We start from the raw sequence: 27,524 nt of genomic DNA on the forward strand, positions 1-27,524 counted from the left end.
AAGAGACAGAGACAGGTGTACATAATGAAAGAAATGACTACACAATTGCAAATTGAAAAAGATGTTTTTGTGCAGAACTTAGATTGGTAATTTAAATGTTGAATGAGCATTGTTCTCAAGGAACGTTCAAAATTGTATGTGATCAATGTATTAGTTTGATACTAATTTAACGGTTTAAAAACATTTTGAAATTATTGTCTGAAAGATGTGGCAATGAACAAACAGGGAACACAGAGTCAGACGTTTAATGACCATTTGGTGACGTTAATTCCAAAGGATGTAAATGTATTTTTTTGTAAATGTTATGTCCAATGATCAATCTCATCATTTAAAAACCTACATTAGTCATGCCAATAACATTATATTAATACACCTGTTAATCAAACTCGAACCAAAGCAATAAATATACACTCTTATTCTACTTCTGTTTTGTGGTTGGTAGATTTGGTAGAAGCTCAGGTCAAACCATCTTGTTGCCCCAAAATCTGACATCTGAATGTTTGACTTTGATGGTGTAATGAAAAAAAGCACTCAAACCTGTTGAACAATCATAATACTACCTTTTATGTACAAACAGTGAAAACAAACATTTGATCAACTCTGATTTATTAATGCATTTCAAGTAGTTCAAAAGAAATTATATTTTTGCACATACCTTTGCAAATTTAGTCAAATTTTCTAGCAGAAAGGGAAATGGAACAAAGTAAATCAAAACAAAAAAGACCATCGGAGACACTGTATAAAACACAAGAGACATTAAAATCAGACAGTAGTACTGAATCTTTACCATTTTGGATTCTCCGTTTACACTTGAGTGCACATTTTCTCAACAACATAGCAATACATGTGATAGACAGAAACATTTCCCATTAAGTATTATCCCCTCACACCCAGTATTGTCCACATCTTACCATATTTACAAAAATAGTTAAGGATGATTCCACACACACACACACACACACACACACACACACACACACACACACACACACACACACACAGCTTTAAAATGTGCCCAAGATAATGAAAAATACACTTTAAGCTCCGACCCAAGAAAAAGCACTACCAGTAGCACCAGAAAGACAAACAAAATCAGTAAAAGAAGCAACAGAGGATTGCATTTTTGTCTGTTCAGAAACTTTCCTGCAACACATACACATGAGTAACTATTTTGTTATGAAAACACAAGAGAATATCCCATGTACCCATTTAGGAGAAAACATAGAAGGCATTTCTCTGTGAAGAGGCTAACTTGTTTGCTGTTAAGCTATGTGATACTCTGCATAGAATCTATCTGATCAATGACGCAACGTCCTTACACCTTGCACAGAAAACAATGCTGAGCTGTGCGCCATACAACTCTTTTGGAAGGGTAAGGAAAAAAAAATAAGTCTGTCTTTGCTCCACCAAGTTGTTCCCTCCTAAAATAATTTTAAGAAACTGTACAGTTATATTTTTTTATTCTGCCAGTAACTCAACTTAAGAGTCTTCTGCACTCTCATCCATCTGTCTGTGAAGTTGACCCAAGTTTAATCTGGTTGGAGACAACTCAAATTAAGCCAAATTAGAGCCGGGCAAGATAAGCATATTATACAAAGTAAACACTAATTATAATCTCGCAAAAAAATCTGAAACAAATTGTGGCTTATAATATGAAAACTTGCGTTTGTAATATTTGACTTTGACATATCAATCACCACTTACATTTAAGAGAATTATTAAACCATGCCAAGTCCTGAACCACATCCTTTCCAATACATTCCAATTTCAGCAGTCCAAACTGATCACAGTGCTTGGAAAAACTGCAAGCTCATGAATGGTTTCAGCCTTGGTAAAGATCACTGACATACACTAGTACACCAACCTCAGTCACACTGCTCTGAGTAGGCACATTTTAAATGCAATCACACAAACCAGGAGATTGTAACATGGGAACAAAGTTCCTTGAGAAAATCCCGTTCAGTAGGAAAAGAAAGGACAGAACAGCGGTGGATGGCTGACACATAGTGATTGTTCGCTCTGGTAAATGTCTGTTAACAGCAGCAACAAAGCAACGCTAAAATGAGAAGCTCTAGTTTTCCTCAATTGATTCAATTCAACGACATACAATGTACAAATAATCTGAACTGCAAGTAAAATCAATCTCACATTTAAACCAGAAAGGTTCCTCATCTGGCTACAGTGGCAAAGAGAATCAAACTGCTTTTGAGTGGTTTTAACAGATTGTGTCATTTCTTAAACAACTGCCAGTGTGTGAAATTCAAAAAATGGACACAACACAAGTGAAAATGTTGGTAGAACAATCACAAGAGGACACTTCTCATATAGGCAGGCTTCTTCAACCCCAGAGTTAAGTTTTGCTTCCACTATCCTTACTAGAGCCCGACCGATATATCGGCGGGTATTTTCCAAACTATCGGTATTTATAAAAGACGATAAATGAATATTTAAAAAATAAAATAAAAAACGGACGAAACACCCTTTCACCATGTTCTGAGTGTTGGCATTGCATAGTTTGTCCACCAGAGGCGCTCTACAACGTCCCAGTTGGCAACACTCATGTTTAACCCTTTAAGTTTCATATCTTAAGTTTGTATTTTTATACATTTTATTTATCAGAACTTTAATATATTTTGATGTTCCTCTGTTCTGTTGTGACAATAAAACAAACAAGTTTATTTTTAAACTGCATTATCATATTATTTTAATGAGGACTCATAAATAACTACAAATAACTAATGTTAGGGAAATCAGTTTGTTTTGTTACGCGTTTCTGGATAAAAAAAAAATATATATATATATATATATATATATATATATATATATATATATAGGCCGATATATCGGAATATCGGATTTCTAAATCAAACATTTGTATCGATATCGGCCTTAAAAATCCTTTATCGGTCGGGCTCTAATCCTTACTCTAAATGTAAAGACGCACTCTGTGGTCGTTTAAATGTGTCAGTGTCACAAATCAGTGCCAAAGCAACACATCAAAGAAAAACAGCTATGGCAGAAGAAAAGTGTGATACAATCAGGTTGATAAAAAGCTATTCTCTCACCATTTATTTCAGCCCCAGACTATATCTCTATATGTAAACACAGCTGCGAAACCAAATAACAATACATATCCAGATGATCAATCTCCCCTCCACAGCCCCTCCATCAGATGACACGATGTATAATGCAGATAAATGAGCTTAATAAGATTAATAAGCTAATTTATCTGCATTCATTTCATACAACCTGTCCTCTACATCCCACGGCAGCTAGCGTCATACCTTCTGTACAGATTTCAGCCAGGAGGGATTTTACCCTAAAATAAGCATGCAGCCAACTTTTGCACTCAATACACTTGTTTGCCGTTGTTTTATTAATCCTGAGAAAGTGAATTAAACAGTAAATAATCTTCATCATAAAGAAAATCTATATAATTTAAAACAGAAAAAAACTACTGGAACACCTGTAATTAAACACTAAAAGAACATGATTTAGAAATAACAAGCTTTTGATGGTGCTTTGATTTAAAACAATCTAATAACATTGGCAAAGAAATGAGTTTTCTTCCAACTCAATGCATCATTTTGATTGGCAGTAAATACCTATGTGACTTGCAGTCCTGCCATCGTGCTGATGATGGCAGCACTTCAGAGAGGAAGAACAGGAAAAGAAAAAGGTAGCACAGATGAAGGACAGAGGAGGGTGACTCTAACACAAAGCTGCTTCTCTCACCTCCATTCTTGTAAAAAAAAAAAAGCATTCAAAGATTAAGACCACAACAGATCAGTGAATTTCTCCTCCTGTCTTTCCTTGGAAAAGTGATTTATTTCCTATAAAAGCTGTGTGAACCTCTGCTAATCTGGCTCTCAGAGCAGAGGTGCTGAGTGAGTTTGTTAGGCCCAAAAAACACTTTGGGCTTTGTCCATTGAAATCAATCCAGTTGCAAGTTCTTTGAATTTTGCAATAGGTGGTAAAGGTAACTCTTTGGAGTGAAGTGCTCCCATTGTAGGCACTAGGAAGACCAAGGCAAAGAGCAGACCAGCGTCTCAGCGTCTCACCTGTCCCATTTGATAGTTCTCTCTGTGCTGACGGGGGAGGCGCTGGCCCTGTGCCTGTTGATTTGCTTGCTGTTGCCTCCGTTTCAGTGTACCTACAGGACATCAACATCTTGGTGAGACTCAAAACACTAGAAATTAATGCTGCACCTTTTCTACACCATCAGAAAGGTGTCCACAGCAGAAGATGAGGCAAACATGTGAAATCTTAAAACAGAATAGTCACATTTCAAGACCCCCAACACAAACAACAACAAAGTCTATCAACATGTAACATCTATCTTCTAAATCTGCACTAAATTATCCATCTAAAGTGGGTGCATGTGAATATACATGTCAAGATAGACACATATGATGTACTGTACCTGGCAGTGGCTTTGGTGGGGGAAGTTTGGGGTTGCTGCTGGGGGTGTGGACGCTGCAAATCTTGATGAAGCCAGCCATTAGCATAATAAGAGCGATGCCCATCAACAGCACTGCCCACCAGTGAGCCTGGGTAACAGAGGATATATTAAAGGGTATCTAAATACAGGCGAGAAACATCGCAGAAATAGTTTCTATATGTATGTGTGCCATTGTGTTGATGGATCTTTGCTTTGTACTAAGACACTCACCACTATCCACTCTGCAATATTCTCATAGAGTTCTGCATTAAAGATGGCTTTCTTAAGCCTTGCCAGAGGCCCGTCGGCATCCACCAGACGACACCTCATGAACACATCACAGTAGCCCTTAAAGTCATTGCAGGGTGAGCCAGGCTGCAGTGTTGTGGTCTTCTTGTTGAAAAATTGGGCCCATTTCTCTGAGCCTGTGCTGCTGCAGGTGTTGGGCTTCACTGAGGGCAGAAGGAGAGGGAGTGACCTTTGAGATACTGACAATAACTCAGTCCTGACAACTAAGAAAAAAAAAGTTAAACTAACAGTCATTGATGTCATCACATCATTCTAGCTCAATATTACTACTGAGATTGTGTGTTTTGCAGCCAGTCACTCACTTTTCTCCATGCAGCACACGTGGCATAGCTCAGCTGCCTCATCCTTGCCCTCTTGGCTGGCACAGGTGCATACCTCCATACCATACTTCTCACAAATGGAACCAGAGCATACCTGGTCCAAACAAGTAAAAAAAAAAAAAAAAACTTTTCAAAACCTTTTATACAAATGCAAGCTCACAAACGCCACATACCAGACATGAAACAGCAAGAGGGCAACTAATACTAACATACCCCATTAAGGCAGACTTGTGTTTCAGAATGGCAAGAGGTGAAGTTTGCCTTTGGTTCTGAGGCAGGACACAGAGCAGTAGCTCCATTGCACTTGCCCTCTTGGGCGCACTCAGACTCCAGTCTGCACGGACTCTCATTCGCGCCCTTGAAAGTACACTCTGGTGTGCAACATGGGCCTTGGCTGGGACTGCGGAATAAGAATTACAAATATGTAATCACAAGTCAAACAAATACTATGCTATTAACAACAATATGTGCGCTAAATAATTATTTCACAAATTACAGGACTGAAGAAAGGCATGCTAATCACATCTGACCTGCAGATTTTTCCAGGTTTGAGTTTGCACTTTAGGCCCTCCCCTTCATTGGCATTATAGCAGCAGACGTCTTTACACTGATCACTGTAGCCGCAGTCACACTCTTCTCCAGTTTCCACTAGTCCATTACCACAGATAGGCTGGCCAGACTCTGTACACACAGACACAACAGCATGAAGACACAATCTCTCTCACACACACCGACAGGAACAGATATGTTCATAAGAGAGAATTTACCAACAAAACAGTCATCTCTCTTCTTCGTCAGAACAGCACTTATATTGCGGATGCTGCAGATTGAGAACTTGTTATTGTTGAGTTTATCCCCTGATGTGGCTCTGGCATACATGATGTAGTTTCCCTGCTCCTTTTTATCTTGCAACTTAGACTCTCCAGGGGTACATTCAATCCCAGAGTCATGCTGTAAAACAGTAGGCAAGTAAAGGGCAGAGAGACTTGAGAGACAGAGTCATATAATAGATTGGAGAGCTTGACAAGAGAAAGAAGTGTACTGGCAAAAAAGCCAGTGTTTTAAATCATAGTACTTACTGGAGAGCCAAAGTTGTGCCCAACCTCATGAGCGAAGGTAATGTGTGACACCTTGGGAGGGACGTGGGAGGCGTAGTTCTGCACAGTGATGATACCAGTGTTCAGAGACTTCCTCTTTCCGTCAGAGTACAGTTTACTCTTCTCACAGATGCCTCCAGAGCTTCCTGTGGCAGGCGAATAAAAAATATATATGAGCAGAATGGATTGATTTACAATTTAAATACTAGACAACATTTCACAGAGACTATTATTTGTATTTTAACATTGGGTTATTTTACAGTCGCCGAATGAAGTTAACAATCATCAAATCAGTCCAAAGCATGTTTGTTCCTGTGGGGCACGGTGTTAAGAGTTACATAAAGTGATCCTTTGAATCCTGCAGCCAGCTACCCTAGCAGGTAACACACGCACGCACGTTACATCTTACTAAAATCATCTTTCTCTTTTAGAAAATGTGAGCCAAAGTTATAAAGTAGCCAAAAACTTGGTGCCTGAACTGAAGATAAATTGGTCACAAAAACATCAACTTCAATAATGAGGAACAGGAACCATTAAATTATCATAGCATATGCCAAACACAAACCAACTGCATCAGCAGAAAAATAATATGCAACAGAGAAAATAGATTTAAAATGGTCACTCCAATAACAATATTATAATTTTTTACTGTGGTCTTAATTTCCTAGTTTTTTTTCCCATCGTTCTTATTAGTTACATCAACATATTCCATGTAAAGATTCTGAAAGAATTAGACACAACTTTATCACTGAGGATTATGAGCCCCACTTATGTTTTAACAAGTAAAACATAATCATTGATGTACAGGTTATACACCTACAAGTCTGTATGGTCATGTATAAACTACCAAAAGGTAACCAAAAAATGAAACGTAACCCAAGTGATTTGAAAATGTATAACCTGACATGCCTGTTATAACTGCCCCAATGCATTGCCTCATTGAGTCTTGGTTCAACATGTACAAACAACTTACTGTACCTAATATATATAGGAATATATGTAATGAAGGAAATTAAGATATATATTGTAAAAAATAATAATGTTGTTTTAATGGGGCTGTACTCAAAATACTGAAAAACGGCTCCCACAGACCATTCCCCAATATGTGAAATACGTATGTTTTTTCACGGCCACATGCACTAACATGCACACGCAACCAGACCGGCTATCAAAACAAAGAACAGAGAAGCTCAGATTACAACAGAAACAGAGCTCAGGACGCCATTACTCCACTTTATCTTTACATAGCATAATTTGTTTACGGCTATATTAATGTTCTGAATGTCGAGTACAGCCCCTTTAAAAACCACAAAACTATTAATTTAAATGTGATGAATTTCCTGCTTTTTCTGTAAACTGAATTATGAAAATGGCAAAAACAAGATCAACTTGAAAAACACTGGAAACCACTTAAAAAAATAAGCATGCCTGCAGTGATTCTGTTTTTCCCATAATCCATAAACCCAGTCATAAGGAGGCAACTTCAGCTTTTAGAAAAGCAATAAACAATGTATCCATTATGTGCAAGTGCAGTATGTAGTATGGCTGCACATTATACGTTTGTTCACTGTGTGTGTGTGTGTGTGTGTGTGTGTGTGTGTGTGTGTGTGTGTGTGTGTGTGTGTGTGTGTGTGTGTGTGTGTGTGTGTGGTCTCGTGTAGCTCAGTATCCCTGATGGCCGCTCGTTCTAGCCTCTCTTTGTTCAAATAATCACCCCACAGCTCACTGCAGCCCATTCTCCTCTCCATCTCTTGTCCTCAATCGATTCTTTCAGCTTACAGCATTGCCAATTTGCCCGTATTGATTGTCTACGTTTGTTGCTGTATTGCTCTTCATGTTGAGATGGTGGTGTCCGAACTTATTCAAAAGGAATAGGAAGGAGAACCCACCATTACTACCATTCATACATGTTGTGCCTTTGAGGAAAGAACCCGTTTATATAAGATTTTTGTGGGAAGAACACATTGTGAATCCTGACAGAGGAGGTCGCATTGTACCTGGCATTCATTACCACATAAACATATTATATCTGTCTAATATTAGATATAATTTCTTAGTATCATTCACGATATATGAAGTATCAGAATGGGTTCAGTTAAACTCGCATACTAACCAGTTACTCCTATAACACAATTTCCCCCATGCCCCATTTCTACCTCGTTTCACATTAGGAGAGAGTGACTGACCGGAGTGATTGTCACTATGAGATAATGTGTGTTAAATTTCAGCCACTTTTATCCAAATATTGCAGCAGCACATGGCCAGTGCAAGCTGTATTTTGTTCATAGGTCATTAAAGCTCCCCTTTTACCACTGCACCCAAGTCTGTGTGTGTGTGTGTGTGTGTGTGTGTGTGTGTGTGTGTGTGTGTGTGTGTGTGTGTGTGTGTGTGTGTGTGTGTGTGTGTGTGTGTGTGTGTGTGTGTGTGTGTGTGTGTGGTTATGTTGTGTACCAACCTGAAGGAGCCCCAACCCAAGCCAAGCCAAGAACCCCATCATCAAAGTCCCTGTCAGAGAAGACATAGGCTAGGCAGTAGTCATCGTGGTTCTGCTCAGAGTTAAGCTCCAAAAACTTCTCCACTCCAATGTTGGCAAAGCGAAACGGATTGGTTTTGTCTTTTTCATCGTTGGTAGTATTTATCTGAATAAAGGAGAGTTGAACACAAGACACCCTTACACTGACAGATTAACAGATAAAGCGGATAGAAACTATAAAGTCTTTAACATGACAAATATTCACACTGAGTACAGTCCACGGCACAATGTTCACTGCTAAGAAGACCGGTAAACGGACTTCTTCACTCATATTAGCAGCTTGATTCCTTTCCGGTCAGCCGTTGTATAAACTGATTCTGCAGCACTGACATTCAACTCACCCTGATCCTTTTTACCATGAAGCTAATGTTTCGGATGCCCAGGAAGTCTGTGGCCTGGTAAATTGAGTCAATAGCCTTTACATGGCTGGAGATCTGCAAAGAAAGTGAAGGTGAAGTGAAAGTGGAGTAAGGACTATGCAGCAGTTTAAAAAGCAACATATCATGCATTTATGTGTATGACACTTAGCTTTGTCACATTTCCAGAGGCTGCCATTTCTGACAAAAAGGGTGACTCTGTGACACGTCTGCTAATTAGATCTTTAAGTAATTCTTGGATTTGATACCAGCAGGGTACAAAATTAGCACCATTTACCAGCCAAATGCTGGTAAAATATGCAAGTGGCTGGTAGATCTGCTTCACTCACCAGCCAAAAAAACAATGATAATCTACTGAGTGCCTTGAAAAATGTGAACATTACAACAATAAAGATAATTTTGTACCCTGGGTGCCAGCATGAGGCCTCCAGACTTAATTGTGTACACACTGTGTGCTTACCTGGGCAATGACAGCCTCTCTTGTGCCGTAGTATTTGAAGAAGAGGTGGTCAGTCTGGATGAAGAGCTGGCAAGTGTTTTTCTCTTTCGCCGCTGCCCTCTTTCTCCTCAGAATAACAGGACCTTGGGAGCTCTCCTCCTCCTCCTCCGACGACACACTGTTCACCCCCTGTACAAAAAAAAACAACCATCAGGATCAAACGGAAGGGAGATGGGAGTCGGGACACATTGCCATATTTAAAAAGTTGAGCCTGGCTCCAACATTGCAAATAATCAGGTGTTAGATGGAAGGCGTGTACACTGGTACTCAATATATACACATGCTCTTACTGTTAGTGTAAGGAAGGTTCCATATGAGGTAAGATCGTTTTAATCCCATGAGTCTTGTCCACCTGTGTGCTTAATTAAGAGCTGAAAGGAGGGGGGAGGGTGCTTTGTTGTGATGCAGGAACTTACTTTGAGCGGCTCCTCTACTACAGATGCCTGGTACTTCCTCATCCTCTCAAGCACCGAGTGGTCAGCGCAGCCGCCCTCTGAGCCATACTTATGAGGATAATCTGGCGGATAGGGAGGAGATAAAGGAATGGTTGTGAAGGGCTTACACTGCATCGTGGGCCTCTTTAGAACCATGTGTGGTGGACTGGAGAAGGTGAATCAGAGTGAGTCAGGGTGTAAGAGTAGCTGCATTGAATAAAAAGCTTGAGCAATATCACTTTTCTCTCTACAAATCCAAATACGGATGTTACCTTCCACTCTTCTTCCTCTCTGAGCAGAAAAAGGTATTGATCTGCATGATCTGCCTCTACTAACTGAAAACATTGCTTCTCTGTTCAATCCTACACTGCTGTGTAACAAAGTTGTCTCCAAGCTAGTACTCACACTGCATTGAATTTTGAAGGGCAAAGGGGATGGGGCTTCAAACTAACTCTGTGTCCTACAATATGAATAGAATTTCCAGTCTTTTGGTTCAACCAGTTCAGATCAACAAATGTCAAACAACGGTGCCGTGTTACATTAATAGACTACTCGGGAGAATTCTCACAGTATTTTCACACAATTAAACTGCGTTCATACCCAGACTGCATACAGTGTACAAAGTCACTGCTTTTTCTTTTTTCATATAAACAATACAAATTTCAGCAACAACATATGAATCTGTGTCCCACTAGAGCATGGCCATCTGGCTTCAGCAGCTGTCTTTACTGGATCACAAAAACAAGGTGGGATTTACAATATACAATCACCACCTCTGCTGGTAACCACAACACAGTTCACCACTGGCCACACCCATATGGCAATCCCACGTCAAAGACAGTATGATTCAAAGTTTCCCTACATCTTTAAAAAGGTTATTTCAGATAAAGGAGGTATGAAGATACAGACTAATGACGAGGAATAGATCATGTTTATTTAATGTGCCATGCAGTATTAAGCTTATTGAGCGTCAGCAGCCAAAACTCCAAATTACTTGAACAATGCTGATAGTGTGCAAGTGTTTTATATCATTTTAAGGGACAAAAAAAAAAAAAAATCAATGTGCTCTGATGATGTTGGTTTCAATGAGGGATAGACCGATTATCAGCCCTGGACGATTATCAGGCCGTTTTTTGGCAGTTTGCAGATATGTATCAGCGTTTTATTTGACCGATAACATTAATTAATTAAGAAGTGCACTACTTTGGCTCCACTACAGCTTCACCTCTTTTACTGTGTATTATGTTGAAAGTTTCTAATTTATTAAATAATTGCTTAAAGTATTTAAACAACATGTTTGTGTTGGAGTTTGTAAAATTCCAAAATCTTAATTTTGACTTAAAGATTTTCATTTTTGATGTAAATGCATATCGGTTCCAAATATCGGTTATCGGTTTCATTAACTACTAATAATCGGTATTGGCCTTGAAAAAACAGTTTCAATTTAAATGTTGTAAACTAATGGGTCACTTGCTTCTGAGCAGCTTGTATTTGCAAAACTTAGGATCCCAATAATAGTGGTGCAGAACATCAGCCTGAATGTCTTACAACTATTGTCGGTCATAAAGTCAAGAGAACAGTCCTGTGCTGGTTACTGAACTGACTGGACACAGCACAACTCAACCTCTCACAATGTGTTTTCAATTTCATCAGAGAAAGCCCTCTTTGTCCCTACAGTGAATGCCATCTCATTCAACTGCTAATCAAAAGGCCCTTGCAATTTGGACAGAAGTAAAAAAAAAAAAAAGAAAAGAAAAAAAAAAGAAAAGAAAAGCCAAGAGTTAGAAGTGAGGACCATCATTCCTCTCTCTTTTTTACCGATACCAAAAACCACAGAGACTTCTAAAAAACAAGATTTCACAGTTGGTTCGAAATATTACTAATGGCAGACAGACATGAGTCAAATTTTACAATGTAGTTTTGTTCTGTGAGAGACTATTAAAGTACAGCTCACACTGCCCATACAGTGATTCATTTTTACAAGTTTACTGGCATCTGAAAAGTCAACTAAATATCTTAAAGTGCTCATATTATGCTCATTTTCAGGTTCATAATTGTATTTAGAGGTTGTACCAGAACAGAACTATGTGGTTTGATTTTCAAAAAACACTACTTTTGTTGTACTTCACATTGCTGCAGCTCCTCTTTTCACCCTGTGTGTTGAGCTCTCTGTTTTAGCTACAGAGTGAGGCATCACACTTCTGTTTCATCTTTGTTGGGAGTCGCACATGCGCAGTAGCTAGGTAAGGACTGCTAGCTAGTTAGTTGCAGAGTAGGAGGGCGTGCCATGCTAGCAGCTAGGCGAGCATTATAACGTGTGTTACAAAGTGACGCACATTTGTCACGGAAGTAAAGGCTGGGCTACAATAGAGCTGTTTGGAGCAGTTTGTGAACAGTGTTTTCTCTGGAAGATGGTAAGTCCCTTTGGGGTGGACTTTGGGCTTTTTCACTTTTTAAACCTATAACGTGCACAAAAAGATATATAACACAATAAAGGAAAGGGAAAAAGCCAAAAAGCATAATATGAGCACTTTAAAATAGTCTAAAGTTAGGGTGCATTTCAACCATCTTAAAGACCTGAATATGTTTTAAAGCAGAGGTGTAGAGAATAGGTCTTTATGTTAATGAATGCATTTTTCAGCTATTGTTTTCAGTTCATTTCACTAGGATATCAAAATAATAGTGTGCACAGTGTGTCTTTTTCTTCTGTCTGCGACCGTTTACTTACTGTAGATGTGAGGAGGGGCCACCTGAAAACCCTGCCGTTACTGTGCATTAAGGTGCATGTGGGATGGTAGGAACATGTGTTAATTTAATAATTACAAACAAGTTTGTAAGTGTGCACCACATTTCACCCGTACTCAGCAGTGATAAGCAGACAAATCTTGCCAAATCAGAATTGACTGGGAATATAAAAAGGCAGGAATGAAATGACCCAAGTTATAAAAGAAAAAAAAAAAAAAAAATCTTTATCTAGTGGGTTTGACTTTTCCTCAATTTCACCTGCAACCTTTTGTTCCCTCCAACCAGCTTCTTCTCCGTCACTACTGACAGAATGACATGCTGTGGGTGGATGACTTCCCCATATCTATGCTAATTTGCAAGTTGGTTTCAAATACATTTGCTTAAATTTCCTTCAGCAGTTCAAAAGAATCTCCCTATGTTTTTGTGTGTGTGTGCGTGTGTGTGTGTGTGTGTGCGTGTGTGTGTTTTCCAGAGAAGTAATCAGCAGGACAGAATCAGCCAGCCCAAAACCAGGGCGGGGTTCATATCAGATTTACTGCCTGTCTGCTAAATGCAGTTCTTTGAGCTGGAATCATGACTCTCAAGTCCCTGGATTGCATTTACCCACAACCACACCTTGCCTGTCTGAGCATCTATCAATTGGTTGTAGTCTGACATTAACGGATATGAGTCATACCTTTGCTGTATCGTGCTCCAATACTGCTTCCAGTATAAATACTGGAACAACTTGTCCGTGGCCCAGGACCCGGAGCCAAATCCTGCTGATACCAGCCTGTTAAACATAACCTTCTCTCTAACCTTATTTTTGTTTTAATATACCATTCATTTTTTTTAACAACTTAGAACAAGTCAGGTAAAAATCTTTAGCCAACACATTCCTACACTGATGCATTTCAAAAAGGTTCCTGTTAGAAAGTACTTGCACTGCAACTAACAAGCCACATGTTTGCGGCATGTCTAAAGGCAAGAAAGTTGCATCTTTCCCGACAGGTGTGCTTATTGACCACATAGTGTCTTTCAGTGAAGCAAGTGCAATGGCAGGTACTTACTGATATCATCCTCGTGATAGATGACGGAGTGGAAGGGAACATTCTTGTTCTTTAGGTATCTCTCCGAGGGTTCAACATAGTATACTCCTTGGTGGGTTTTAATGAAGCCCTCAAAGCGCCCATCAACCACAGAGCCATGGGTCAGAGTGCCCTTTTCACCTGAAGCACAAAGAGGATGAGGATGAGCAGAGGCAGACAAAACATAGTATTTGTCTGTAAAGAAACTTAAGATCAAAGTAAAATCCTTCCAAACCCAATAAACAATGAAACACATCTGATCTGATTCTGAAGAATACTTTAGGTCCCCTTTCCCTTTGAATGATTATGCAGAAAAATAAAAGCACCGTAATTATATTAGAGACATTTCCTTAGAAAAAACTGCGCTTCCGCCCAGGGTGTGGTGTGTGGAGACAGCTGGACTTACCAAAGATTTCTCCACTGTAAATATGTGATGTATCAACGGGTGCCACCTCTCCTGATACCTCAATGATGAGATCTGGGGAAAATAGAGTTGTATCTCGCTTCATCCGCAAGTTAAAATGTCTAAAGAGAAGAATAGAAGAAAATGTGTAATTAGCATTAAACACCAAATGCCAAGTTGTACTTTGACACACCCTTAACCCTGTTAATGTCATGTTCTCACCATAAAGTTTTAATATAAAGGATGCAACACACTGGAAAGCTGAGACAGCACACAAGGAATTTAGCAGAAAAAGCAGCATCTTTCACACAATTTTACTGAGCTTCACAATACTGCTGTACTGGTTGTTGCTCAGTGAGTTAGAAGAATTGTGTCATGAGGGAAAGCACATGAACATTTGTGGACAGCCTTACTATTTTTTTTTTTTTTTTAAATCTTCTCATTAACATAACTATGATGTCAAAGACAAAAAGACAAGCATCACATGAGGTGCACATGAGCCACTAGCTTCCCAGAAACCTGAGGCATTGTAGGGAGTATTTCAGAGGAATATTCTTCACCAGGACTCTCTTTAGTAATCACATGGCTTGGTCTCAAGCTGTGAAGCTTCCTCCAGAGGACTCAAATGGTGTTCACATGGCTACCTCATACTGAACCCTTTATGGATTGTACCATTTTTGTTTTCTTACTACTCTATTAGCACAATTCGCAGCAAGGCAAAACACATTTTAGGGAAATTTTTAGATGAACTGTCAACTGTCTAAACGTTTTTTTAAGTGGTCTGCAGCTCTTTTAATCACCTGTCCTTTAATGGGCAGGTTGTAGCCTCTTATAACCTGAGATTAGGCATTGTTAGGCAAGAATACATTTTTTAAGAAGCATACAAGTGTAGTCACCGTCTATGTTTTTAATAATTTATGTATTGTTTTTAATCCATAGTATGGGTCAAGCTACAAAACACTGAGTCCTACATTTCCCACAACCAATAGTACATTTTGTTGCCTGGTAAAGGCCCATGTCATTTAAACTCCTCCAGTTGGTAACATAAGCTACCAACATAAGCTAGGACGTTTTCTCTCAAAGCCCAACATAAATAATGTTATGTCATCAACAAGGTTATTTTTTCAGACTTTGGAAAGCTCCCTCCAGAGCCACAGAGGACATCATATGACTGTTTTCATAGGCTGAGTAGCACTCCCCATGACAAGTAAACTAGCCTTTATGTAAAAATCAGGGAATGCCCCAGTAAGGTCTGTGTGGCAAACAGACCAAATGTAGAGGGTTATTTCCCTCCAAGCAGCTCAGGACATGGCACACCATTAAGGTCTACTTAAACAGATGTTTTGCAGAAGCAGGTGTATTGAGGAGGAGAAAAAGGGCCAAGGAAGTAAAGGCAGACTTACTACACTGCAGGAATGAGTTAATGAAAACAAGAATAGAGTACAACCAAGAGAAACTGAGCACAAGAGACAGACAGTAAAATGTGAGGAGGAGTGGAACAGAAAATATTTGGGAAAGTGAGATAGCAGATAATGTTGAAAAGGTCAGACACAGTCCGGGATATCCCTGAACAGGATGATTTATTGACACATTGAGATATATATATATATAAAACGTTATGCATGTTTGATCAATCACATCCTGCTCCATAATAACTTCCAAATAACTGAGAACCAAAGGAAGTAGCAATATCGTAACAGCTACGAGTGATGGTTATTCTGTGAATTACTATTACACACTTGAGACATGGTTTATAACGCTACTTTAACCAAAGGCCCAGAACCCCCGTATCTTTAGACCACGATTCAAACCTAAACACTAGGTCTTACGCATTTATATGAATACTAAAATTCAGGCTGAAAATCCATCTCCTCTGACTCTGTTTTAGATTGCGCCCAGTCTACGTCCAACCTTTTGAACCAAACCACAATAAGTACTCTGCATATCCCCTGACACACAAAGGCTAAGGCTAAGTCACAAAGACGGACTGGCTTCTTTATTTTGTGTTTAAGGCTGCATGATTACCAATGAATAAATGTACAGTCTCATTATGCAAATAATTTTTCCTCTCAGGAAAAACACAAATTTACGGATCCCCCAAAGGTTCCCAGATCTTTCTTTCTGAACTACTTCTGTGTTGCAATGCAGTCTGCCTTGCATTAAGTTTACACAGATATTTAAAAATATATACAAATATAAAGAATAAAATGATATAATATTAATTGAATACCCCCTAAACCATATTTATTTAGTGTTGGTCCCGCCCAGTTATACACTGCCAGTTTAGGCAAACGCTCTGCAGATACTACAGAAAGGAGAGAAGACATGACACTTTAAATTCTGAATGTATTGGTCATTACCTCTTCTAAAAGGCTGAGCTCCAACAGTATACAGCCACTGGCTGTGAGCACAGCTGCTCGGCCTAGCTGGGTGGTGGTGCTCCGCCTAGTGGGTGAAGCTATCGCAGTGGATATGGTTATTGCTCAGACTACGGCTGCATTTGTAGTTGAATCTATGATGCAAAGGATATGGCTACTGTAGTTAGTGTTACACTCATTATAAACTAATGTGTCACAGCCATAATCATAACAGCCTAGGCACATGGCTATAGCTACAATCACAGCGACATCAACAGCCAAAGCCATATCATCCCATGGCTGTAGTCATAATCACAGCTACACAGCTGTCATAGCTAGCAGCGGTCTACTACGTAACACTACATCGTACAGCTTAGCCTTTCTCAATGGATCAGAGGGAATGCAAAACGTATAAGTAAGAATAAAAATGAGAAAGTGGATTAAAATTAGGAAAATATATAAAAAAGAAATAATTGACATTAATAAATTCCCATCAAGAAATCACTGAACAGTTAAAAAAAATCACCCAAATGGTCAAAGGTTTTACTAACTAAAACAGAAAGAAAATCACTGCATCCTGTTCCAGACAAAAAAAACTGCAGACAAATAAACATGATTTGCAACAAACAGGAAGAGGAGAGGCTGTGGATGAGTCTGCGATGCTCATCTCACACAAGCAGCTGACTGATAAATTATTTAGACATATCCCAAATGCTGAACATACTGACTCAAGCATCTGACAGTCATACACTTTGCTCAGTAAGCACGCCAGCTCAAAGAAGCATGCCCTCAAGCCGTGTCTACAGAGACGGTATGCCTACAAAAAGGCCAATATTTACACTATATGTATATTTAAAACAGTATTATATCTCTTATATATCAACTATACTTCACAACTTATAACTATATATGTATTGGTGCTTTTGGTCTGCTCACCAAGTGGGCACTGAACTTTCACCACTGAAGTAAGCAAGCAGGTTTACCCTGATTTGAATTAGCTGTGTTTAAATACCACAGAACTGAACTATGATCACATTAGAGAGCAGATGGGCCTCTGAACACTACCAAGCTCTCGGTCCTGGTCGATTATTTATATTATTATTATTATTATTATTATTATTTATATTATCGGGCCATTTTTTGGCCGTTTGCAGATTATCTGTATCGGCGTTTTACTTGCCTGATAACCGATTAATTTATCAAAAAGTGCGCTACGTTGGCTCCGCTACAGCTCTGTGTCTGTCCCTCTGCTTCGGTTTCACTCACTACTGAGTCTGACTTAATGTCCCGCTCACAACACTATCTGACTGACTATCTTTTACTGTGTATTACGTTAAATCATTGCTCAAAGCATTTAAACAAAGTTTTGTGTTGGAGTTTGTAACATTCCAAAATCTTAATTTTGACTTAAAGATTTTCATTTTCAGTGTAATGAATACATGGTTCTAAATATTGGTTATCGGTTTCATTAACTACTAGTTATCGATATCGGCCTTGAAAAAACAGTATTGGTCGATCCCTACTCTTTTTAATATCTTGATGTATTACAAAAGAGGTAAAATACATCTCACAAATGAGTCGTATTCCTGGAAAGCTAGACACTAAACTGAACTATGAATTGTGTCACTTCCCCCCAGCGTTGTATCATAGTCAATGCTTGACTACTTTTTGGCACCTCTTTGTAAAGAAGCCCTCCACAGAGACAATTGTCTGCCCTGCCTTGTTTCATCACCTGATCCAGCCACAAATAATCATGTGAGTTGGCATACACAAAAAAGATTTTCTCTTGTTACAACAAACCTCTATAGTGCCACACAGCCCTGCCTTGGGGTAGAGGGGAAAGTGGCTGTCTGTGTTTGCACATGCTGCACACACTCATAAACCTAATTAATTCAGTGAGGATATAAAAGTATAAGATACTAGCTTTATGACCACTGGCTTGCTTCTGTTTATCTTAAAGCCAACTTTATCACTATAATGGAAAACACAAATGCTTACGTTCAATATGTAAAGCTGCACAATATACCGTTTTCTTTCTTTTTTTTTTTTTTTTTTTTTAAATCGGCATCGCAATATCAACTGGCGCAATATACATACTGTAATCGCAAAAGGCTGCAACATATTACGAAAGACACTCAAGACAACTTTTTGTTAGTAGAAAGAAAATATCAGCAGAAAACTTTTAAATATAACTGTCATTCTTTTTTTAGTGGTGCCTTTTATATTCAATTCAATGTTCAATTTGTTCAATAAAAGAATGTTAGAAATAATTTCCTTTTGTTTGTTTTAAATTCAACAAGCAATTTGTTGTATTTTAGAAGAATACTGAAAGCAGCAGAAATGCAGAACTGAGTACACTTTAATATCAGTTATTTTATCGCAAGTAATATCGTTATCGTGATATTAAACATTATCGTATATCACGTATTTTTCTCATATCTCGCAGCCCTAACAATATAAGGTCAGTCAACACAACAGATGACAAAGTCTCTCTGACACAATAAAAAAACAACATCACACAGGTGATATTTGTTCCAAGTTTGCTTGCTTTGTTCTATGCTATTGGCTTGCTGCCTGTGCTTGTGTCCACCTCTGTGATGCTGCAGAGAACTGGACCATTCATAACTGGAGCCAATAATGTGAAGCTAAACTTCCTCCTTTCCCTCCTGGTCAACATATACATCAATGAAAATCCAAATATTTGTCATAAATGTCATGTAACAGCCAGAGGGATTATTATATTATTATGTAACTAGCAATAGTTCGACACTTCCTCATTATTCTGTCCTCATATAGGTTGTCGTAACTAAGCCTGTCGCGATAGTCAATAAATCAATTAATCGCACGATAAAAAAAATGAGCTTGATCATTTTTCCGGCCGCGATAATTTCCATTTGTATGCTTGCTTGTTTTCCTTGTCTCTCTCTCTACCAAAGAGACTGGATGACCACTCTCGGTTCCTTAGCGTAACGAGGAGTGAACCCTCTTGTCAGTCGCATGGTCTTTGTGTGGAGAGGCGGGACTCCTGGCGGAGAGAGAGAGACAGAGAAAACGCTAGTTATCCCGCAGCACTTTGCAGTTAAGGCGCCGTCAAAAAAAAAAAAAAGAAGGCATATGAGCGATATCCGCCGTGTTACTCGGCATCCTGTTTTCTCCCTTTCATTCCAAAGCACACAGTTGACAACCTGCAGGTGGAGGCGGTGGAGACAGACTTGGACAAACACGCCGTCAGTCTCGCAAGCGGTTTAAGGAAAGTGGCTGCATGTGTCTGACAATGCACAGAACATTAACCGGTATATGCCTACAGCTGTCCGCGGACACGGAGTGCAGAAAGTGTGTCAGAGGATCCCAGAGGGTGAACTGAGACTCCGTTACCTGCTTGTCGGTCAACGGTTAATGATCAGTTATTTAATTTCATTGTGCTTTCTTTTGGAAGGCTGGCTGCCAAAAATCGGCACTTACTAGCTGATTAATTAGCCTGAGGTAAACGATAGCTATCAGTAAACAGAAGTGATGTGGTGGCTGGCGTCTGGTGTGTGCGCCAGTTTTTGTGTGTGCGCCAGTGTTTGTTTGTTTGTGTGGGTGTCGGCCCGCCCCTGCGAAGCTCCGACCTGCAGACAGCAGAGGAGCAGAAGAAAGTAGCTGCACCTTCGCCAAAGACTGAAAAACAGAACTATTTTGAAACAAACATTTACTCGCCATGTGGCAGATAGCCATATAGATAGATATAATTTATTAATTATATATTATTTAAATTTAATATTTAGTGTTTAATAAATAATGGTTAAATGTAGTCCAGAGTCTGTAGTCTATCACACAAACACTCGACGAATGCTGCAAACATTTGACCGCCAGTACGAATTGCCTGGGAGAACATACGTGTCACAAATGGCAATTCCACAACAGTACAACAGCGTGAAAGACGACATACTAAAGGAGATCAAAGACACATTGTGGATATTTGGAAAAGGTGTACCTGTATTATTATGCCATTATCATTATATTAGATGAAAATGGTCTCAGAACGACAATATTATCGTTTATCGCAATCATTTCTGGGACAATTTATCATCCAGCAAAATGTGTTATCGTGACAGGCCTAGTCGTAACTACTCATAAATCTCTAATTTTGTACTCTGTTCCTGTTCAGTGAACTGGACTTCAGTACTCTACATTGAAAATATCTGGCCTGCTCTTCTACATGTCATGGTTGGTGCAATACCCCTACTCTTTCCTCTGCTACTTGCACACATGAGAGTTTGTTTGCAGTAAATACACTGAAGGTCCATTTGGCCAAGATTCAGCATTATACTACAAACTATCTCTAATTTGACTCCCTCTACAAAATTGTGTATGTCCTCTTTAGACACTACAGTGGACAAATGATCATGCTGTATGACACAGTGGTTACCCCACCAATACAGGCAGCGCCAGCTGTCTCTCCCAGGCCAGAAAAGACAGGAAAGAGCACAGAAACACAGGAAAAGGATCTGTTTGACAGAGCCTTGATAACCCACAACAGACAAGTGAAGAGGAAAGCAGGGGGAGCTTGCTGAAAAAACAGTGTTGCTGAGGTAAATTATTGTTACGCTCCTTAACATGGCAAAAATTAAAAAAGTAAAAGAGAAATTCAGATAGGAATGAGAATGAAACAGACAAATGGTTCTTTACTGTGTGCAAGTCTGTGGAGATAGTAAAGAGCTGATATTCATGTGCAAATTAAAGGCAGCAGGTAAAACAAACTTCTTTTGTTAGTGAGTCAAGGGAAGCCAGCTAGACCACATTTTCTATGCCATGTGTTGAGCCACTATGCAGTCTTTAAACTGGGGTCTAGTTAGAAAAAGGCAAGCATGTATCCTTGGAGTTGTAGCATATCCTTGAACTCAAAAGACCTAATAAATGTATTTAAGCCATATCATTGGATCCATGCAGCATCTATACTTTTTTGACTCAGAAATGTGAGTTAAAATGTTCTACTTCTTTATTTGGTAGAAATTAAACCCCCAGTCTCACAAAGACATACCTAGAAAACAAAATCACCGGCTAGGTCACTGTGAACATTTTGATCTATTTCTTGTTCACTACTCGTTCACTATTGCAAGCCATTTATTTCATTTATTCCAAATGCTTTACTCACACACAGTCTGCTGCGGCCCACTATCACTTTATATCTATTGATAAGAACTCAGCTGATACAAATCTGAGAATATTTAAACGGTGTTACTGCCTAAAATAATCAGTTTCCAGGTGGTTAAGAATACAAGGGGACTTAACTGTCAGAGGGGAAAAGGGGAAGGATTTGATTACAGCTTGTAATCATGTGATTAGTCTGGTCTTTTCAGAGATTTAAGTAACCACAATGAGGCCGCCGTTGCTCTCAGAGAAGCATGCACCATAGTGGCACTGGCAGGTATAAAAGATACAAAAAAACAACTGCCCAGTATTATGGTGACATGTATTTTGTCTTTGGCTACAGTTCTTTCTATGACCAGATGGTTCATTGAGGAATTAGTATAACCAAGTCATAAATAATATAATATGCCACATCTAATGGCACTGGGGGAACGGAATGAACATTTCCATATCCTTATTAGATTCCAATGCATTGCCTGCCAATTATTATTGCAAATGAGGTTTTATATTCTCGTGGTGATGAAAAGTAAACACAAGCCCAGCACAGCACAGGTCAAGGTAAAAATTATGAGATAATGTCATTTAAACCAATGGTACTTAATATTGTTTTTAAATTAAAGTAATAATGTATTTAGTTGTAGGTCTATTTAATAAAATGATTACAGCATGTGTTCACAACTAAAGTGCATAGGTTAAGCACAAAAAATAAAAATTCAAAAATTCAAGCAGCACAATATGAGGTTAAAAGTCGGAAGACAGAAGAAGAGAGTGAGTGAGTGAGTGAGTGAGTGAGTGAGTGAGTGAGTGAGTGAGTGAGTGAGTGAGTGAGTGAGTGAGTGAGTGAGTGAGTGAGTGAGTGAGTGAGTGAGTGAGTGAGTGAGTGAGTGAGTGAGCGAGTGAGTGAGTGAGCGTGCGTGCGTGCGTGCGTGCGTGCGTGCGTGCGTGCGTGCGTGAGATTAAACTGACCTTCCATGTGCATGGAAGTCCAGGTGCACAGTCTTGTCTTGAGGAGAGAGTGCCCTCTTGGCTCTCTGGTGACTGTTGTGCAGGACTTCTGTGTCATATGATAAACCCTCATAATGGCGAATATATTTATCCAAGGGGTTCCCAAACTGACCTGAAAGAGAGTTCAGTGGCTCATCAACATTCGTCAACAAACATCTGCTGCAAGAGCAACATTTTGCTTTCATATGTTACTATGATTCTTGGTTATTAGTCTGAGTATTGATCCATTTTATATAGAATTTGACTGGCACAACAGTTAAAATAATCACTTCATGTTTTGATCATTTGGTGAATCTTGTTTACAACTAGTCTATATCCTTTGCGTTCCACTTCCGGGATCTCAATTTACTGCATGGTAAATTGAGAAAGGTAGCTAGACTATCTGTCCAATCTGAGTTTTCTCTCACATAACCATTTTGCTGCGGCTCTGTGTGGAGTTTAGCACCGCCCATGACGATTCTGATTGGTTTAAAGAAATGCCATTAAACGAGAGCACGTTTTCCTCCCATCCCAGAATGCTACGTGGAGTAGCCAGACTCTCCTTCAGCGCGCTTCGGAGCAGGGTCTGGCAAAGCAAGACTAGTTCACAACTAATGGACTAACAAAAGTGCTAACACATTTCGTTCATCAGAGAATATATTTCAGCAATGAGCTCTTTTTCTAAAGGACACATTATGCAGTCAACCGCAAAACAACCACAGTGGGACATCTGCAATAACATCCACAAGGCATTGCATATCTCTGCACATTTAACAGACATTTTGACTTGTCATAGTAGAAACAAAGCACAGGTTTTAACTAATAATATTAACAATGGCTCTGTTCTATTCAAGTGTCCCAGTAAGCCATGACAGGGAGCCAGCATGTACAATACCAGAACACTGAAACTTAAGCAGCTAAATGGAATTTAGCCATCATTAATCTTATTTACCTGCACCTTTCCAACCTGTCTTTTATGAAAAAAGGCGAGATTGGGAGGTTAGTAAAACAGGGATGAATCTCTTATAGTGGCCTGCTATCATGCAAAGCTGTCAACTCACGAGACGTGCTTAACAGGCTTATTCAGCTTATTGATGTGATACCACAGAGGTAATCCTGCTGGCTTTCATACTGACTATTTCTTTGTTGTTTTCACAAAGACAAAGAAAGTCATTTTAAAGCGCAAATGAGGAGCGCATGATGCATATCAGGTGACTGTGGTCCTGTTTCAGTATTACTGTATGCCATTGAGCAAGATCAGTGACTGAATTGGCTGCAGGCTATTTAAATGCTAATTTACACTCCTAAGGCAACACAGAATGCTTCTAACTAAATATCTGAAGTTTTAGGTCATGATAGGACCTAAAACTAGACAGCCTTTGGAAATTAGTTCATTAGCAAAGGCTAGGACTGACACTCAGCTCTAACCTTTTGTTATGAAAGAAAAATAATAGAAAAACACACATTGCTTAGAGACTCCAACAGGCCAAAGGGATAGGTGTTCCATATTGCCTGTATTTGTTAACTTTTTTGTTCATTTACTATATAGGGTTTCCATGTGGTGGGAGTCAATTCAATTGTATGTAGTGTCAAATCGCAACAGGAGTTATCTCAGGACACTACAGATAGAGTAGGTCTAGACCACACTCCATATTTTACAAAGACCCAGCAATCCCCAAGAGCAAGCATTTTGTGCAACAGTGGCTAGGAAAAACTTCCTTTTTACAGGCTGAAACCTGGAATAGACCCTGGCTCTTGGTGGGTGGCAGTCACAACTCCCCAAGCAGGGAGTGGCTGTACATGGCCAGTAGCAACTTGTCAGGCATCTAAATAACCAGGTTACTCTGTGTTCCATCTGATATATTTTCAAAACTAGGAAACTAGAGTTCGTGCAAACATTCTCATAAAGACAGGCAGCTCCTCAATAGCTGTTTCAAACTTATTATTTCACAACGAAGAATTTAAAACGGTTGTCACTCAAGTTAGTCTGGAATACTGGATGTATAGTGCTGGCATAAAGCCTGACATCCGGTGCATCACTCACACGCCAGATGTCCCTCCCCTTCCGCCAACTCCGCAATCTATTTGGCAAGGTACAAGTCACTGCATCTGGGGCTTAGCGCCGCTCCGGACAGTTGTGATTGGTTTATAGAAATACAAACAAAAGTGTTTTTTTCCTATCCCAGAATAGATAAGCGATACCAGACCATGCTCCAGCGCTGTGCTGTGGAGGTAGTACTCCCAAGGTTACTGTCACAAGTCACGTCTTTTAATGCAGAGGCTAACACTGGACAACAACAAAATGTACGTTATCAAGAGGATTATTAGCAAGTCAACCAGATCTGTTAAGTCAAAACTCACACATCACATATATAAAAAGTAATCCTGTTCGAAACATTTTTCAAAATGACACATATTGGCTTAAAAAATGTATCACTGATAGAATCCATTTGTTATATGTGTCATTATTTAATCATTTAATGAACTGATAAATCATTCATTGCAATTTCAACATATCGATTTAAAACTCACCAAAATGGATTAATGAAATATTTTGAAAAATAATACTTTATTATTTAATATTGATTCCTATTACACCCCTCATTCTTAGGCAAAGTTGGTTAATACTGTACTGAAAAGAAAATATACAAAATAATGACCAGACATAACAATCCTACTTTTTTGGGCCTAAACACATTACTTCACTAAGAGGTAGTGGCTGAAATGTTTGGACAGACAACAAAAGCTGAGAAAAATATGGCAGTTGATTGCACTGTAAAAGCTATGTCAACGTAATTTCAGTGCAATCGTTTCAGCCTCAAGAGACTCAGTGAAGTGCAATTCCTGACAGAGAGGAAACCGCTGACAGGAACAGAGGGGGTGGTAACAGCATGAATCAAAACTGATCTGAGCCTCGCATTATCATGCATGCTGGGTGATGGCAGGCTGGCTAACACGACACATCAGACACCCCACAGCTCAAGGCAAGCCAAATGTCTCAATGTCGTCAACTTGTGTATCACATAGTACTGGAAAAATAACCCTTTTACCGGAAAAAATAAGAGGTGACAGTGAGAGGGTTGGTTGTAACCTTCAAGCATCAAGTCTGATCAAAATTGTCCAATACAAAACTCCATGGTTGATTAAATTCCTTGGTACATTACTCAAGAAAATTCTCTGCACCGTACCATCACTGTAAGCAGGCCAAATAACAGCAGTTGTGTCATAAGTGAGATAACCTGGTTAATCTGAAACACTGACTTACTCAGAAATGTTCACAACATTCACAATCCACATTTAACCACACATAGGTTGTCCAACGTGCGTAATTTTGATCATACATTTTAGGGCAGTGTAGTGTACTGAAATGAAGCAAATTGCCAGGCGTTTGTAGCAATATAGGTTCAGATCAGGACATCTTTGTCCCAGCTTTCCCATCCCTTGAGAGTATACTGTATAAACTATTTCTCATTGTTTTTGTGCACATGGCCCCTTGGTGCAGCTGAAGCACTGATATATTTGTCTGGTCTATAAATGGAAAGATGTAAGGTAAAAGTAAATAAAAGGGAAGGCTTTCTCATCTAAAGTTCACACTTTAACTAGAACTACTACAAAAGAACTCGCTATGTATACAGTCAGAACACAAGGATGATGTTGCCTCTAACATCTTAGAACCTTTCTACAAAAAGTGATCAATGACCAATGTTTAATTAAGACTATAAAGTGAAGCTTGACCATTAATGTATAAATGGAAGGTTGGGTTTCTGCCATCAAGGGTTAGGGTTAGGGTTAGTGTTCAGTGTGAATTCCCTTCTGGACCAAATAAACTTAAATTAGGGTCATCAAAGGTCTGGTTAGATTTAGCTCACGGAGCTGCTTCTGGCAGATTAGCTAGCTGCCAAACGTTGCAGCAGCGCAGAATATAATATTTCTACGTTATAGCTTAGATACTAGCAAGTTGTTATTTATTTGCCATCGCAGCTAAACTTAATGTTAAGCTAGCGTTAGTTGTTTTGAAATTATTCTAACAACTGACAACATTTCTGTAACTTCCGAGTGTATTAGCTAGCTAACGTTATATCACATCCTTGCCATTCAAATAGTCTGTTTGAAGTTACCGTAATAAACCAATGGTTTGTTTGTTGTACGGTAGCACTGTAATGTTACCCCACAGTAACTGTCAAAAAACAGTCTGTTTTTCTGTGAGGGTAACGTCACTCAACCTGTAACGTTACCACCCAAACCAAACGTAATTAACTTAATTCCCAACCAATACGGGCTGCTGGCTAACTGGCCAGGGTACCCACTCTAACGAGTAAACACTGGTTAGCAGCCCCAAACATTAGTTAGTTAGCATTAACATTAGCCAACGAGCTAGCAGCCAGAGTACAACTGCCTGATCCGATTAGCGCTAGCTCCACTGACGAACACTGAACACTTTCCTTTCCGTGTTACTCAGTTGCAAACTTACCTGTAATATCTCGCAGGCAGCAAAACATGACAATTAGTTTAACAAAAATCATATCGAAATTCCCTGTAGGTCCAGTAAACTAGCTAGGCAACCCAGCGATACCGCTGATTGCTACTTGTTTCGTTTTCTTTCACTTAAAGGTATAGTCGCCTTTCCTAGTGAGCTAGCTCTGCCATCACAAACACCCCCGACGTCAAACAGACAGATAGCTAGACCGACAGAGACAGACCCTCCTCCCTTCCGGTGTGTTTTGCCAAGAGAGTCCGGACATAATATGGGACACACCCATCCCTCTAGGTGGTCAAAGGTCAACGGACTAAATAAATCACCTCTGAACCACCATTCAGTTTATTA

The 27,524-nt window shown here is 39.3% G+C and overlaps 1 protein-coding gene across 1 annotated transcript; it reads right to left on the bottom strand.

Annotated features, from left to right (window-relative positions):
- Positions 1-3,292: 3,292 nt before the first annotated feature.
- Positions 3,293-27,524, bottom strand: adam10a (ADAM metallopeptidase domain 10a). Its single transcript, XM_031314409.2, has 16 exons — positions 27,171-27,524; positions 22,682-22,832; positions 14,229-14,347; positions 13,805-13,963; positions 9,993-10,093; positions 9,538-9,705; positions 9,042-9,134; positions 8,623-8,806; positions 6,150-6,313; positions 5,838-6,021; positions 5,601-5,751; positions 5,284-5,470; positions 5,053-5,164; positions 4,673-4,893; positions 4,424-4,550; positions 3,293-4,153 (listed from the first exon to the last, which is right to left on the bottom strand). The coding sequence occupies exons 1-16, from the start codon at positions 27,220-27,222 to the stop codon at positions 4,050-4,052; spliced, it is 2,277 nt and encodes a 758-aa protein (XP_031170269.2). The 5' UTR covers positions 27,223-27,524; the 3' UTR covers positions 3,293-4,049.

The sequence above is a fragment of the Sander lucioperca genome, chromosome 3 (assembly GCF_008315115.2).
Source record: "Sander lucioperca isolate FBNREF2018 chromosome 3, SLUC_FBN_1.2, whole genome shotgun sequence".
Taxonomy (NCBI): Eukaryota; Metazoa; Chordata; class Actinopteri; order Perciformes; family Percidae; genus Sander; species Sander lucioperca.

Bases quoted from the DNA above. Each gene is read 5' to 3' on its own strand.
- adam10a (XM_031314409.2), bottom strand. From the start codon at position 27,222: ATGATTTTTGTTAAACTAATTGTCATGTTTTGCTGCCTGCGAGATATT. The intron at 22,833-27,170 runs GTAAGTTTGCAA...ACTCTCTTTCAG, and splicing joins CTGCCTGCGAGATATTACAG to GTCAGTTTGGGAACCCCTTG. The intron at 4,551-4,672 runs GTGAGTGTCTTA...TCTGTTACCCAG, and splicing joins ATATTGCAGAGTGGATAGTG to GCTCACTGGTGGGCAGTGCT.